The sequence below is a fragment of the Polypterus senegalus genome, chromosome 5, assembly GCF_016835505.1.
Source record: "Polypterus senegalus isolate Bchr_013 chromosome 5, ASM1683550v1, whole genome shotgun sequence".
In the NCBI taxonomy this organism is placed as follows: domain Eukaryota; kingdom Metazoa; phylum Chordata; class Cladistia; order Polypteriformes; family Polypteridae; genus Polypterus; species Polypterus senegalus.
In genome coordinates this window covers 188449181-188467046 of record NC_053158.1, presented here as the reverse complement: position 1 = coordinate 188467046, position 17866 = coordinate 188449181, and the positions used below count along the sequence as shown (strand labels likewise).

Below are 17866 nucleotides of genomic sequence, written 5' to 3'. Positions count from 1 at the left end.
TTGGACTGTGGGAGGAAACCCACGCAGACACGGGGAGAACATGCAAACTCCACACAGGGAGGACCCGGGAAGCGAACCCAAGTCTCCTTACTGCGAGGCAGCAACGCTACCACTGCGCCACCATGCCGCCCTAATAACAATGTGACAAGTTCAAATAACAATGTGATGTAAAATAGGTGAGGCAATCTTGTTCTAGTATATAAGAAGCTTCCAAAAACGACCTTGGCCTTTACGAGCATGGATGGGTCGAGGCTCACCAATTTGCCAACACATGCGTCAGTGAATAACATTTCCCAAAGACGAATCAGTAGGATTTTGGACATTTCACCCTCTATGGTGCACAATACAATTAATAAAGTTTCAAGGCATCTGGTCAAATCTTGTTGCATAAAGTGCAAGGCCAAAAACCACTTCTGAATGCACATGATCTCTGATCCCTCAGAAGTCACCATCTTAAAAACCATCTGTACTGGATACCATGATATGAGCTTGGGAATACTTCAGAAAACCATTGTCAGTCAACAACATTTGCGGATGCATCCACAGATACAAATTAAGGCTTACATAAACACTGCCCAGAAGTTTCACCAACTTTTCTGGGCTTGGTCTCATCTGAGGGGGAAAGCAGCAGAGTATAATTGTGTTTTATGGTCCGACGAGTCAACATTTCTGGTAGGTTTCGCATAATAAAAGTTGTGTTCTTGTGGCTAAAGAGAAAAAAGGACCATCCAAAATGTTACCAGCATCAGTTCAAAAAGCAATCATCCGTCACAGTATGGGAGTGTGTCATTGCCCATGGCATGGGTAACTTACACATCTGTGATGGCACCATAAATGCAGAAAGATACAGTATATACAAATTTCAGAACATTAATATTCTGGCATCTTTTGCAGGGACACCTCTATATTTTCAAGCAGGCCAATGCCAAACCACATTCTGCTCAGAAATATAAGAGCATGGCTGTGTAAGCAGAGAATGCAGGTGCCTGCAGTCCTGAACTATGTGGCGCATTAAGAAGTGCAAAATACGAGAACAAATGCCCTGTACAATTGCACCGTTAAAGACTTGCATAATGGATGAATGGGGGGAAAATTCCATTTGCTAAGCGTTACCACTATGAGTCTTCAATGCCCAAACGCTTAATAAGTGTTATTAAATGACACGATGATGTTACACAGTGGTAAGCGCACGACCGTCACAACTTTTACAGAGTGTGCTGCAGTCATCAGATTTGACACAAGTGAATAAATCTTTTATATCTTCTACTACTCTGATGGCCAGTGCGATTTTCAATGCTATGGTGTGCTGGGCTGATAAAATCACTTCACAGGCCGGCCCAGCAAATCAACAAGCTGATTAAAAGACACGTTCAGTTATGAGACACATCCTGGGCCCTCTGGAGGTAATGGAGGAGGAGGAAATGAAAGTAAAACTGAGTGCAATTATAAACAGTGATTAATATCCTCTCTCTGACACACTAACGCTGAGGAATTTCAGCAAATGAATCACTCATAGGAGTGTGTCAAGAAAACGCTATTGGCGCTCCAACATATGAACAGCAATATGCCTGCCTCACTGCATTCTTTTTAGTCATTCTGGTGTGTATTTATTTATTTAAGCTTCTTTAATAAGTCAGGTTTCAACCTAGGGACAAATATAGATCATTCATCCTATTTTCAAAAAACAATTACATTCACAAGGAAGAACATCAAATAATGTGTTGTTGTAGTGTTTTCAATATATAGAACTAGCCATAACCCCACGGCTTCACCTGCGTATTAGTGAAAGAGGACAGTGAGGAGGGCCCTGCCCAGCGCTCCTGGTGTCCCCTCTGTCTTGGATTAGCGTGAATTAAGGCCAAAAGATTCTATCTTGGAGTTTTCAAGACACCTGAAGGACTCTGAGATGGTGAGAAATAAGATTCTCTGGTCTGATGAGACCAAGATAGAACTTTTTGGCCTTAATTCTAAGCGGTATGTGTAGAGACAACCAGGCACTGCTCATGACTTGTCCAATACAGTCCCCACAGTGAAGCATGGCGGTGGCAGCATCATGCTGTGGGGGTGTTTTTAAGCTGCAGGGACAGGACGACTGGTTGCAATCGAGGGAAAGATGAATGCGGCCAAGTACAGGGATATCCTGGACAAAAACCTTCTCCAGAGTGCTAAGGACCTCAGACTGGGCCGAAGGTTTACCTTCCAACAAGACAATGACCCTAAGCACACAGCTAAAATAATGGAGTGGCTTTACAACAACTCTGTGACTGTTCTTGAATGGCCCAGCCAGAGCCCTGACTTAAACCCAATTGAGCATCTCTGGAGAGACCTAAAAATGGCTGTCCACCAATGTTTACCATCCAACCTGACAGAACTGGAGAGGATCTGCAAGGAGGAATGGCAGAGGATCCCCAAATCCAGGTGTGAAAAACTTGTTGCATCTTGCCCAAGAAGACTCATGGCTGTATTAGCTCAAAAGGGTGCTTCTACTAAATACTGAGCAAAGGGTCTGAATACTTAGGACCATGTGATATTTCAGTTTTTTTAATAAATCTGCAACAATTTCAAAAATTCTTTTTTTTGTCTGTCAACATGGGGTGCTGTGTTTAGGGCTGTTCGATATAACGATATATATCGGATGACAATATGAAAACGTCTATCGCTGCACATTACGCTATTGTTTGTTTCGTGGTGTCGCAAAATAAACTGTTTACGGCAATATTTTTTTCATTGTTTTGATGGCCACCACGTGGATGCAGACACACTAGCATGGCTGATGAAGACGAGGCAACACCAGGTAGCTCCACACAGAAGGACCTTGTTCCTAAACGAGGGGCTACCTCTGTAGTATGGAGATGGTTTGGATTTGAAGAGTCTGACACGGACCAGAAAACGGTACTGTGCAAATTATGCTGCAAACCGATCGCTACCACAGACTCCAACACGACAAACCTCTTCTACCACCTCCGCAAAATGCACGTGAGCGAGCATGCAGAGAGTTTACAAGTGAAAGGCAAAAAAGAGCCGTCAGGTGCTCAAAATACACCACGGACTCAAACCTTAGAACAGGCTTTTGCCCATGGGACGCTTATAAGAAAGACTCGCGAAGATGGAAGGACATAACAGCGGCCATTACAACTTACATGTGCAAAGATACGGTCCCCTTTTACACCTTTGAGAAAGAGGGGATTCGTGCATTAATAAAACTGCTCGACTCCAGGTACATAATTCCCGGCCGAAAACATTTCACACAAGTTGAGTTGCCTCGTTTATATTACGAGTGTAGGGCCAAAGTAGAGGATGAAGTCCACAACACTGCATACTACGCTGCAACAACGGATATGTGGACGAGCCGCACAACGCATCCTTATATGAGCTTGACAGTGCATTTCATCCGAGACTGGACACTCTACAGTCGATGTTTGCAGACAAGTTATTTTCCTGATGATCATACAGGAGAAATGATAGCCAGAGGCCTCAGGGAAGCTCTTGAGTCGTGGGGACTGCATGAGGATCGTCTAGTGTGTGTCACTATGGATAATGCTGCAAACAACATCCTTGCACTTCAGCTGAATGAGTGGACACGCTTACAGTGTTTTGGTCACCGTCTCCACCTAGCCATTGATGAGTGTCTAAATGCAAAATCATATTTCAGTAATAATAAACAATAGCAGGCCACGTAGGATATTACAGTTGTAAAGGTACTATTTAAACAAGCATGTTAAAAGCTTGGAAGATTAATTGCTACCAAAACAATTTGCTTAAGGCATAATTTTCCCTGCAGCGTTTGCTGTCAGTGTTAATCTTGTTAAAATTACGTTTACGCCACAGCTGCATTAACACGGCAAATCTCCGTTAACGAGTTATCATGATCGCCCGTGCTTGGGGCTGGACGGCATCAACACGTTAGCGCCGTCCAGTCCCACGCACGGGGCAATCAGCAGTTTGAAGTACAATGTTTACATTTGGTTTTGACAGTTAATGTTAGACTTGTATTTATTTTGTTTAAAGGGTTTATTGGCCTTATATAGTTTAGTTGTTAGTGCTTTGATCCTTTTAAAATCAACCGGAATGTTCAAGCAAATTATAGAAAAAAAAAGATGTAAATCCATTAAGTAGTTCTCTCGTTCGTTAACTAAGCGGAGTTAAGGTTACACCCCGAGGCAGACGTGTGAATGAGGAGGGCCCCACAGCCCAATGAGTCTCTCTTGGATTCATGCTAATAAATCGGTACCGCAAGTGAACTATGATACTTAGCGTGATGAGAATGTCGGAAAATCAATGGAATGTTCAAGCAAATTATAGAAAAAACCCGGATCTAAATCCGTTAAGTAGTTCTCTTGTGAAAAGCGGACAGACATACAAACGGGTCTAAAAAACTCGTGGACCAAGAAATTTTTAAAACCGTTTCTTATTGAGCACCTATGGGCCAAGTGTAACCTACATTCCAAATTTCAAGTCCCAAGTCCTCATGGTTCGGCAGATTTCGTGATGAGTGAGATAGTGATATTTGGCTTATATATACAGTATATAGATTACAGATTACCTGCTTTTGGAATTGGAGCTGTACCTACCAATAAAACTATCCCATTAAGTAACTGGCTTAAGCAGTATTTAATTTGGAGGAAGGATGGATGAAATTCACAGCCTTACCTAAAGGAGTCTCATCCATGTAAGACTTTGCATTCAGGTTGGCTCCGTTGGCCACCAGTAACTCCACCATGTGGATCTAAAAGAGAAAAAAAATATTACAAATTCACCCAGACATCAATCCTGGATGAAGCAACAAATAATCACATGTATAGTTTGAAACGGTGCACAAGATTCCAGCCATAACAGAGCAGGAACAAAAAACAAAGATAAACTTTCAAACTTCCTTAAAATAGTGATGTTCATTGATTTACAGGCTTGTCCCACAGTAACAATGAGTTATGCTCTTCTAGTATATGGTGTGTCAAAGGGGGGCACAGTTTATCGCAGAATGACAGGCCTATAAAATTAACGGTTGCGAACTTTAAAATCAATTCATCATGCAAATCATGCTAGTATTTTAATTTTTACCTTTTATGCTTCAATTCAGTTTTGGACTTTGACCTTCTAAGCCAGTGATGGCGAACCATTTAGAAACCAAGTGCCCAAACTGCAATCCAAAACCCACTTATTTATCGCAAAGTGCCAACATGGCAATTTAACCTGAATATCACCTAAAACTGAACACCAGCATAACCAAGGAGCTGGTGGTGGATTTTAGGAGGCCCAGGCCCATCATGGACCCCGTGATCATCAGAGGTGACTGTGCAGAGGGTACAGACCTATAAATACCTGGGAGTGCAGCTGGATGATGAATTGGACTGAACTGCCAATACTGATGCTCTGTCTGTCTGTCTGTCTATCTACTGAGCTTTTAGTTTAGAAAAGCCACTCATACATTAACATCTTTTGTCTTAAAAGAAAAACATAATAAAGGAGCTTTCAATGATACAAACAACTTTTTGTTGAAAGGTAAAAGTTTGCATTCGGTATGCTGTTGAACAATTAATGTGCTTTTTGCTGTTGTATGCATGCTGATAATTTGTCTAACCTTGGCTCATACTTTGTAAGCTTGAGAGCAACACATGCAGCACTCAGGTCATCTGTTAGTCTGTTTCTGGTGCCAGATTTGATTTAATTCAAAGCTAAAAACAGCTGTGCACAAGCATAAGATGTTCCAAACAAAGTAAGGAAAGCAATCTCAAGTGCCTTCATTGACTTAAGATTATTTGGCAGAGAATTCCACACTTTAAGGATTTCATTTTCATAACTAACTGTGCTGTCCTTTGTCATCCCTTCGATCCTCTCAAGTGTTTCACGCAGGTCTTCCCTATTAAGCTCCGCCCCCAAAGCTTCCATTATATATTACGGGGTCGAGGATCAGGTGTGGCGATTAGCAACTCCCGGCAATAATTACAGATGTGGACGACTTCTCACCTGTGCGCTTAAGCGAGGACTACCCGCATCACAAAGCTACCGGAAACCGCTCCGGCCACTCTACCTTAACCCCTTTAAGCCGAAAAGTGCGGCAATTATCTGTTAAAACTGGCCTTTTCAATTTTGAGCAGTGGACCCGCTATACCACATCCCCTCCAACCCCACCACAGGAATCAGAGACTCAAAAGGCTGCAGTCCGTGCCGCACACTCAAGCAGCATGTGTGCCGCCCACCTTACCCCAGACAGGAGGGGAAAGAAGCGCTCCCATTGGGCTGCTGGGCAGAGGGGCGGGGGATGTGAGAAAAGGCCTCCGCAGCGTGAAGAGGGGGAGCAGTGAGGGGAGCAGCCCGGCCCCGCATTCCTCTGGCTTTATAGTAACGAACTCTGTGCTTGGGCGACGGCGCGCGTGCCCACTGAGAGGGCTCTGAGTGCCCCCTTTGGCACGCGTGCCATAGGTTCGCCACCACTGTTCTAAGCTATAGGGAGACATCATTTATTTCACTTCTTGATAAACTTGTTTATGTTCTCGGCAAGTTATTTTACTCTTTAGATGTATAACATATATTACTCAGAATCTCTGTCACGTTTGCAATGGTGTTAACTTTAAGAGGTATTAGGAATGAATTTAATTCTAGTTTTTCTAAGTTTATTTTCATAAATCGAACTTCAGCTCTTTCCATAAAATGTATGAATAATTGGGGTTGCATTGATATTTTGCCAGGAAAAGGGAAGTGGCTTTTCAAAACACACCAGCCACTTGGGGGTGAGTCTATCCTATGCTACCCCATCCTATCACAGGGGTTTTTCCAAGGATCAGTGCCAGGCATTCTCCTTTTCTCTATGTACACAAGTTGACTAGTCCCTGTTGTGCAATCCCATGGATTTTTTTTATATCAGTTCTATGCAACTGGTACAGCAGTACCTATTGTTTCCTCTAGAAGACCATGCAGTCTCAGCTACAATCTCAGCTTATCTCAGCGATATCTCAATGTGCATGTAGAAGCACCATTTCCAGCTCAACCTGGGAAAGGTGGACTTCCTTGTTATCACAACAAGCTCATCTATTAAATACCCTACCTCTGTAAAGCTATGTTCATTACTGCTAACACCTTCCAAGTCAGTACGCATCTTTGGGGTGATTACTAATGCCCAGCTATCATTCACTGACTACACTGCAACTCTCCCTCATTCGTGTTGATTTTTTCTGTATAACATCCACAACATCATGTAGTATCTGACAGAGTATGCAGCACAACTTCTGGTCCAGGCTTTGATGCTGTCACATCTGAACTACTTCTTTACTGCAAGTGGTACCTGCATGTGCTGCTCAAACACTACAGAGGATTCAAAATACGGCGGCATGTCTTGTGTTCAAGCAGCTGAGATGGGTATTGTCATGGTTAAGACAAGAGTTCCTCACCTGGCTTACATTTACATTTCTTCTCTCTGTCTTTGTTCAATTTTCATTATTGTTCATTGGTTTCTATCATTTCTGATAATATTGCTTTGTTTATTTATTATTTGTGTAATTATGTATTTTCTGTAAATTTTATTTAGTTATTATTTACTTTCTTTGCATATTATCTTGTTCTCTGGTGTTCCAAGTATTTTGTGGGCAGATCCCAAGAGGCGGGGCCACCCGTCCATCACAGTTAAGGGACTATCCCCAGCCTATAAAGAGAAGCTGGGAAATCCCTGAAATGGTAAAACATATATGAATAGAATGCACTGCTTGAAAGGCACAAAGAAAAAAGGTTTTTTTGAAAAACTGAAATCTTTGGGACAGGAGTTACCATAGAAATATATGTTATACTAGCAGAATACCCGCGCTTCGCAGCGGAGAAGTAGTGTGTTAAAGAAGAAAAGAGAAAGAAAAGGAAAAATTTTAAAAATAACGTAACATGATCGTTAATGTAATTGTTTTGTCATTGATATGAGTGTTGTTCTCATATTTATCTATATGTATATATATATCTCTATCTATCTATCTATATATATAGCAAAATACCTGCGATTGGCAGCGGAGAAGTAAAAAGAAAAGGAAACATTTTAATAATAACATGATTGACAATGTAATTGTTTTGTCATTGTCATGAGTGTTGCTGGCATATATATATACACACACAGACACATATATAAACATATATATACATATAAACATATATATAAATATATATATATACACATCTATACACATATACAGTAATCCCTCGCTATATCGCGCTTTGACTTTCGCGGTTTCGCTCTATCATGATTTTATATGAAAGCATAATTAAATATATAACGCGGATTTTTCGCTGCTTCGCGGGTTCTGCAGACAATGTGTCTTTAATACTTCCTGTACATGCTTCCTCAGTTGGTTTGCCCAGTTGATTTCATACAAGGGACGCTATTGGCGGATGACTGAGAAGCTAACCAATCAGAGCACGCAGTTAAGTTCCTACTTGCTGAATGCGGTGTTAACCAGGAAGTCTCGTCTCGCTCATTCAGCATCAACGTGTTTCGCTGTGTAAAGAGTTGTGCTCTTTTGTGTTTATCTTTGTGCATAGCCAAGCCCTTCATTATGGCTCCAAAACGATCTGCTACTGCTTCAGGGGCCGTGCCCAAGCGCAAGAAGAAGATGTTAACGATTGCAAAAAGGTAAACGCTTTGGATTTGTTGAAGGCTACGATTCTTTTTATTTAAAAAGTAGGAAAGGAATATAAGATCTACGGCCGCAGTGTCCTTTTAACCAGGGTGCAAAACGAGTTGTAAGTGGATGTAATAAGGCATGGAATCTGCTTTAGGGATTTGGATTGAAGACTGCCAGAAGAAGAACAACGGCAGTGCTACACAATCGCCTGAAGTGGCTCCTTTAAGGGCTGTAACGCTCTCCTTTGTTGTGCAGTAAAATAAAACTCATTGTTATCGGACAAGTCATCGTGTCATTGTTGGTGAGTAACCATAATTAATTTTCTACTTACAGTACTTAGTACATGTACGTACGCTTAGTGTCACTGTACACACACATTTACTGTATACTATTTTTGTTGCACTGTACGTATTTATTGCTGGTGGCCTGTCTATCGTAATGGCTGTAACGTGATATCGGAGACACTCAATATCTTTAAAATAATATTCAGGTTTTACTGTATATAAACAGTGTGTTTATATACATAATTTCAATGAATCTTACCTAATATCTAAGAGAATACAAAGGGATTATGCTGTATAACTCTCAGGGGAATATTTATAAACAGTGTGGGAGAGTTTATAAGGGCTTAAAATATATAAAAATAACCATAGAAACATATGGTTTCTACTTCTCGGATTTTCACCTATCGCTGGGGTCTGGAGCGCAACCCAGCGACGACGAGGATTACTGTATACACAGTTATATATATATATATATATATATATATATATATATAATATACACACATACATATATATACACTAGCAAAATACCAGGCCAAGAGGAGAAGTAGTGTGTTAAAGAAGCAATGAAAAAGAAAAGGAAACATTTTGAAAATAACGTAACATGATTGTCAATGTAATTGTTTTGTCACTGTTGTGAGTGATGAGTGTTGTTGTCATATATATATATATATATATATATATATATATAAATATAAATATAAATATATATATATATTTACACACACACACAAACATATATATATACATATCTATACATATACACATACATATACATACACACATACATACACACACATATATACACACAAATACATATATATATATATATATACATACATACACACACACACATATAAACATATATATACATATACATACATATCTACATATATACACACACAGCTATTTCAGTATCAGTGCAATACGCTGTTTGTTAAAACGTTGACTCCGCTCTTACGTGCAATAACAAATCAAATCATTCAGTTGTCTTTGCTCAGATGTCATTTTAGAGCTGGACGCCTGGCATCTTTTTTGGCCACAGGTTCGTTTCTGTTTGCTGTGAGGTTCTGTGTTGTGGAGATTCTCAGGATGGATTGCAGGTGCTCATCAGTGAGGCGACTCCTGTGTGCTGTTTTGTTAGTCTTTATCACTGAGAAGAGCTTCTCACACAGATATGTGCTACCAAACATGCACAAGGTTCGAGCCGCATGTAGACAAACTTTTTTTGTTCTTCAAAGTCACCAAAGCGCCGTGCAAACTCAGTGCGCAATAACTCTAGTAAGCGGTAAGTGTTCGGCAAGGCAGCTGAAGCGCTGCATTATGGGATCTGTAGTTCCCAGGGAAAAAGGGGGGGCGGATTGGCTAACATTTACTCGAGCCGATTAAAATGTAAAGATGTCAGTTTTGGTAAGTTCAAGTCCTTTGAGTATCTCGCCGTTGTTATTCATGGAGATTCTCAAGTTCTAGTATTCTCTGACTTAATGTCAATTTTAATTACTAATTATGACACATTCCTAATAGTTGGCGACTTTAATTTTCATATAGATAATCCGTGTGATCTAAAAGTAAAAGAATTTATGAACCTCCTGGATTCTTTTGATTTGAGACAACTCATAAATCAGCCTACACATAAAGCAGGTCATACATTAGACTTAGTGATTACTAAAGGACTGAAAGTTGATATAAAACAGATCATTGATATTGGTCTATCAGACCATTTTCTTCTACTTTTTAATATAGAAATAATGATAAAAAACACTCATGAGAAGCATATTGTTAAAAACGCTTCTTTGATTCGGCAGCAGCTTTAAAACTTACAAACATTTTAAGCAATCAGTCCGTTTATAGTGCCAGCTATAATAGCGAGGACAATGTAAATAGTAAGGTGGAAAGATTTAATTCTAAAGTGAGAGCTGCTGTTGACATAGTTGCACCTGAAAAGACAGTGAAAAAATCTTCTAGCATTGTTATACCATGGAAGACCCAAAGAGTGTCTGATTTAAAGAGAACATGCCGTAGAGCTGAGCGTCAATGGAGGAAGAGTAAACTTACTATCCACCACGAAATATTAAAAGTCAAAATAACAGAATACAATAACACTGTCCGTCTTGAGAGACGCTGCTATTTCTCTAATATTATAAATAACAATGCTAGTAATCCTAGAGTCTTATTTTCAACAATTGATCGCCTACTAAACCCAGGTAGCTCAAAGGAATGCCTCCTAAGTGCTTCCAGTGAAACCTGTGAGGCTGTCGCTGTATTTTCAATCAAAAATTAATGATATTAGAAATAACATAGTATATCTCCCCAACACTAAGGATCCCTCTAAACCCCAACATCCTGTTATAAACAAATTAAACTCTTTCACTAGGATAGATTTACCTGATTTACAAAAATAATATCTCAATTAAAACCCTCCACCTGTCCTTGACCCGATACCAACAAGGTTTTTCAAAGAAGTATCAGGCGTGCTAATTGATAATGTTCTTGACATAGTAAATTGTCACTAGATACTGGGGTCTTCCCAGACTGTCTTAAGACTGCTGTAGTTAAACCCCTACTTAAGAAACATAATCTTGACCCTCGCTCTTGAAAATTTTAGACCCATCTCTAACCTGCCCTTCTTAAGTAAAGTTCTAGAGAAGGCAGTCATTATGCAGTTAAATGACCACCTAAATAAACATGCTATTCTTGATAAATTTCAGTCAGGTTTTAGAACAAATCACAGCACAGAAACTGCACTCGTTAAAGTAGTAAATGACTTGCGGGTAAATGCAGACAGAGGCCATTTATCTGTTCTCATCCTCTTAGATCTGAGTGCTGCATTTGACACCATTGATCACAACATTCTTAGAAATCGCCTTAGTCAATGGGTGGGCCTCTCTGGCAGTGTCTTAAATTGGTTTGAATCCTACCTGACAGGGAGAAAATATTTTGTTAGTTGTGGGAATTACAACTCAAGACACATGATATCCAATATGGTGTTCCACAAGGCTCTATCCTGGGTCCGCTGTTATTCTCAATCTACATGCTTCCGTTAGGTCAGATTATCTCAGGGCACAACGTGAGCTACCACAGCTATGCTGATGACACACAGCTGTACTTATCAATAGCACCTGATGACCCGATTCTATTGATTCACTAACACAATGTCTGACTAGTATCTCAGAATGGATGAATAGTAATTTTCTCAAGTTAAATAAAGAGAAAACTGAAATTTTAGTGATCAGCAATAATGGATACAATGAGGCTATTAGAAATAAACTGGATACATTAGGATTAAAAGTCAAGACGGAGGTAAAAAGCTTAGGGGTGATTGTTGACTGTAATCTGAATTTTAAATCACATATTAATCAGATCATTAGGACAGCATTTTTCACTTAAGAAACATAAGTAAAGTTAGACCTCTTATATCACTGAAAGATGCTGAGAAATTAGTTCACGCGTTTGTTTTCAGTCGACTAGATTACTGTAACGCACTCCTCTCAGGACTACCCAAAAAAGATATAAATCGTTTGCAACTAGTGCAGAATGCAGCTGCTAGAATCCTAACTAGGAAAAGAAAATCAGAACACATTACTCCAGTTTTGATGTCACTACACTGGTTACCTGTGTCATTCAGAATTGACTTTAAAATTCTGCTTATGGTTTATAAAGCCTTAAATAATCTCGCCCCATCTTATATATCGGAATGTCTGACACCTTATATTCCAAATCGTAACCTCAGATCCTCAAATGAGTGTCTCCTTAGAATTCCAAGAACAAAACTTAAAAGAAGTGGTGAGGCGGCCTTCTGCTGTTATGCACCTAAAATCTGGAATAGCCTGCCAATAGGAATTCGCCAGGCTGATACAGTAGAGCACTTTAAAACACTGCTGAAAACACATTACTTTAACATGGCCTTTTATAACTTCATTTTAATCGTAATTTAACTTAATCCTGATACTCTGTATGTTCAATTCATCATAACAACTATTCATGGTGGCTCTAAAATCGGTACTGACCCCTACTCTCTTTTCTGTTTCTTTTTCCGTTTCTTTGTGGTGGTGGCCTGCCACCTCCACCTACTCAAAGCTTCATGATGCTCCAACAATGATGGACGGATTAAAAGGAAGAAGTCTACGTGACCATCATCATCATCAAGCCCTTCCGTGAGAACCCTAAATCCAAAGAGGACTGTTTCATTTATGTTAGGTAGAATGCCCAGAGGGGACTGGGCGGTCTCATGGTCTGGAATCCCTACAGATTTTATTTTTCTCCAGCCGCCTGGAGTTTTTGTTTTTCTGTCCCCTGGCCATTGAACCTTACTCTTATTCGATGTTAATGTTGATTTATTTTTTATAATTATGTCTTTCATTTTTCTATTCTTTAATATGTAAAGCACTTTGAGCTACTGTTTGTATGAAAATGTGCTATATAAATAAATGTTGTTGTTGTTGTTGTTGTTGTTTATTGTGTTACCAGCGCTTCATATACCCGGGCTTTAATAACAATAATACAGTATATAAAATGATCTCATGGGCCGGATATAATTACGCGCCGGGCGGATGTGGCCCTGCCCTTGAGTTTGACACATATGGACTAAATAGAACTTGAAAAGATATATTTTTTCAAATGTGATCGCAATTCAGATAGAGTTGACGCAAGCACTACAGCCTGCATGCCTCAATAAGTCATCCTCCCTTGCCCTTACTTTTTACCGTTCATCTAATGAATACACTGAGTATGGCTTTACCAAAACAATCATTGATGGCGAATAAAGTATCCATTATTCGAGTATGTAGATCGGGTTATATATATATACATATATATATACCCGCGTATCGCAGCGGAGAAGTAGTATGTTAAAAAAGCTAGAAAAAGAAAAGGGAACATTTTAAAAATAACGTAACATGACTGTCAATATACAGTATTTGTTTTGTGAGTGTTACTGAGTGTTGCTGTCATCAAGGATTTGATTATCATTATTTCTTTCAATCAGGTTCGTATTTGTAGGATGTGTTGTGTTCAAGTTACATTCCGTGTTTGTCAATCGCTGTAAAGATGACAGGTTTCATTCATCGATTCGTTTCTTACTGCATCAATAAACAGCTCGTCTTCTTTATCTGAGACCTGACACACTGCATGCACGGGTTTTTTACACTGTCTTCCTTTAGCGGGACATTGACTTTTCCAACGTGTGCTTTGTTTCCGCAGTAGTTGGATTTATGAATATGCTTGTATGTATCAGACGCTTCATATTTTTGCTGCCTTTTCAATTGTGTAATTCGGTTTTGTTCGGCTCTTTGGAACTGTTGCCTTTATCTGTGCACTGCGCCAGTTCACGTGAGCCACTCGGTGTACATGCATCGAAGGTTCCCAGCTGTGCTGGTGCCATCTCGCTATGTCCATGGCTGTATTTAATGTTACCTTAGTCCTGGCACTTAAAACTTTCTCTCGCAGTTTCGCTGAGTTTGTGTCAAACACCACCCTGACCATCTCATCTTCCTCTCCATAAGCACAGTGGCACACGTGGCAGTTTGCTATTGGATTGCCGCTGACGGACGGCCTTATATGGGCAGGCACTAAATTACAAACGCCAGCGCAGCCTGTCTATGAACTTAATTTAAAGTGTAGGTTTACATCGTGCTTTGTTTCCGAAGTAGCAGAACTCATGAATATGGTTGTATATTTCACTCGCTCGCTTCTTATTGTTTCGCTGCCTTCTCAATTATATAATGCATGTTTTCTTCAGCGCTTTTTGAGGTCTTCCTGGTTTTCTATGTACTGCGTGATTACGTGGGAGGCGTGATGATGTCACACGAAACTCCGCCCCACGGCGTTGAAGCTCATCTCCATTACAGTAAATGGAGAAAAACTGCTTCCAGTTATGACCATTACGCGTAGAATTTCGATATAAAACCTGCCCAACTTTTGTAAGGAAGCTGTAAGGAATGAACCTGCCAAATTTCAGCCTTCCACCCACACGGGAAGTTGGAGAATTAGTGATGAGTCAGTGAGTGAGTGAGTGAGTGAGGGCTTTGCCTTTTATTAGTATAGATATATTGTGAACGCTGGCCCGGACACAGACAGACGGACAGCATATCTCACCCAACACACCGTTTATTTACACTATTATTTACAATTTTACCATGCAGTCACACCCCAGTGTCTCCAGCACCGATCCCCCAAAGTCCAGGCCACACAGTCCTTTTCTGGCCGCCTCCTGTCCTCTCGCCAGCTTTGTCTTCCTTCCTCCCGACTCTCGACCCGACTGCTGGGAGGCGGCCCCTTTTATGGGAACCCAGATGGGCTCTAGCTGCTTCCCGGCACTCCTCCGCAGACATGCCCTTGTGTGGCGGAAGTGCCGGCTGCGCACCCGGAAGCCGTCCGGGTGTCCCCAGTCGTCTCCCCCCCCAGCACTTCCTGGTGTGGTGGAAGTGCTGGGCTCCAGGGCTGTTCAGGCAGTGGGGCGCCGCCTGGCGGTGGCCACGGGCCCCTACAGGGCTGGGCTTCCATGCCCCCTACCCGGGGCCATCCACATAAACAGGGCGGACACCCCCTTGTGGTCTGGTGGAGGTATAGGCCCTCCTCCGGTCCTCCTGGGCGTCCCAGCCGGGCTCCTGCCTCTGCCGGATGTGGCAGATGATGGTCTGGAAGTGGGGCGCCGCCTGGCGGTGACCACGGGCCCCTACAGGGCTGGGCTTCCATGCCCTCTACCCGAGGCCACCAGCGTAACCAGGACGGACCCCCCTCGCGGTCTGGAGGAGGTACAAGCTCCCGCCCCGGCCGGGTGCCACAATATATATACCGTGGGTACGGAAAGTATTCAGACCCCCTTCAATTTTTCACTCTTTGTTATATTGCAGCCATTTTTCCTCATTAATGTATGAATTTTTGAAATTGTTGCAGATTTATTAAAAAAGAAAAACTGAAATATCACATGGTCCTAAGTATTCAGACCCTTTGCTCAGTATTTAGTAGAAGCACCCTTTTGAGCTCATAAAGCCATGAGTCTTCGTGGGAAAGATGCAACAAGTTTTTCACACCTGGATTTGGGGATCCTCTGCCATTCCTCCTTGCAGATCCTCTCCAGTTCTGTCAGGTTGGATGGTAAACGTTGGTGGACAGCCATTTTAGGTCTCCAGAGATGCTCAATTGGGTTTAAGTCAGGGCTCTGGCTGGGCCATTCAAGAACAGTCACAGAGTTGTGAAGCCACTACTTCGTTATTTTAGCTGTGTGCTTAGGGTCATTGTCTTGTTGGAAGGTAAACCTTTGGCCCAGTCTGAGGTCCTTAGCACTCTGGAGAAGGTTTTGTCCAGGATATCCCTGTACTTGGCCGCATTCATCTTTCCCTTGATTGCAACCAGTCGTCCTGTCCCTGCAGTTGAAAAACACCCCCACAGCATGATGCTGCCACCGCCATGCTTCACTGTGGGGACGGTATTGGACAAGTGATGAGCAGTGCCTGGTTGTCTCCACACATACCACTTAGAATTAAGGCCAAAAAGTTCTATCTTGGTCTCATCAGACCAGAGAATCTTACAGAGTCTTAGCAAATTCCATGCGGGCTGTCATGTGTCTTGCACTGAGGAGAGGCTTCTGACAGGCCACTCTGCCATAAAACCCTGACTGGTGGAGGGCTGCAGTGATGGTTGACTTTCTACAACTTTCTCCCATCTGCTGACTGCATCTCTGGAGCTCAGCCAAAGTGATCTTTGGGCTCTTCTTTACCTCTCTCACCAAGGCTCTTCTCCCCCGGTAGCTCAGCTTGGCCGGACGGCCAGCTCTAGGAAGGGTTCTGGTCATCCCAAACGTCTTCCATTTAAGGATTATGGAGGCCACTGTGCTCTTGGGAACCTTAAGTGCAGCAGAAATTTTTTTTGTAACCTTGGCCAGATCTGTGCTTTGCCACAATTCTGTCTCTGAGCTCTTCAGGCAGTTCCTTTGACCTCATGATTCTCATTTGCTCTGACATGCATTGTGAGCTGTATGGTCTTATATAGACAGGTGTGTGGCTTTCCTAATCAAGTCCAATCAGTATAATCAAACACAGCTGGACTCAAATGAAGGTGATCTCAAGGATGATCAGAAGAAATGGAAAGCACCTGAGTTAAATATATGAGTGTCACAGCAAAGGGTTTGAATACTTAGGACCATTTTAATAAATCTTCAACAATTTCAAAAATTCTTTTTTTTGTCTGTCAATATGGGGTGCTGTGTGTACATTAATGAGGAAAAAAATTAATTTAAATGATTTTAGCAAATGGCTGCAATATAACAAAGAGTGAAAAATTGAAGGGTGTCTGAATACTTTCCGTACCCACTGTATATGTGTTTGTGTATACTGTATATGTTGTGGGATATGGCCTGCTTTTCATCTCGGCCAACACCACCAGGCTGCCAGGTGGAATCCTGCAAGCAACATAGAGGTGCCCCGAGTTCCAGCAGGGCATCATGGACAATGGAGTTTTTCATCACAGCCCTGTTGGATACCATGGGGACCTCCAGGGGACGCTGCAGGAAGACACAGAGACTTTGGTTTCACCTATAATCTCAGTCTTTTATAGTCCCCGACCAGGAAGTGTTTCCAATCCTTCAGTCACGTGACTTCCTATCACTTCTGGGTCAGATCAAAAGTCCTCTTCTTCATCCCGGAAGTACGTCATTCCCTCTGTCACCTTGACTAAGACGTATTTCCGGGATGAAGAAGAGGACTTTTGATCTGACCCGGAAGTGATAGGAAGTCAGGTGACTGGAGGATTGGAAACACTTCCGGGTCAGGGACTATAAAAGACTAAGAGAGACACCAGAGCGTTGAGCTGAGCTGGGTGGAAGGGTGGCAACGCGTCTGGGAGTGGTGGATTGGTTTATTAGTGAGAATTGTATTATTTAATGAGTATTGTGGAGAGGTGGGTGCTTTGTGCACTGTTGATTAATAAAAAGTCATTATTGTGGACTTTTATCTGGTGTCTGGCATATAATCTGAGGGTTCAAGGGAG

General features: G+C 41.6%; 1 protein-coding gene across 2 annotated transcripts in view; it reads right to left on the bottom strand.

Moving 5' to 3' along the window:
* Positions 1 to 17866, bottom strand: part of ppp1r16a (protein phosphatase 1, regulatory subunit 16A) — a 180008-nt gene that overhangs the window by 13431 nt on the left and 148711 nt on the right. For both annotated transcript variants that reach the window (XM_039753803.1, XM_039753804.1), the window contains exon 8: positions 4651 to 4726. In XM_039753803.1, coding sequence (XP_039609737.1) covers positions 4651 to 4726 — 76 coding nt within the window. The remainder of the gene's footprint in view (positions 1 to 4650; positions 4727 to 17866) is intronic.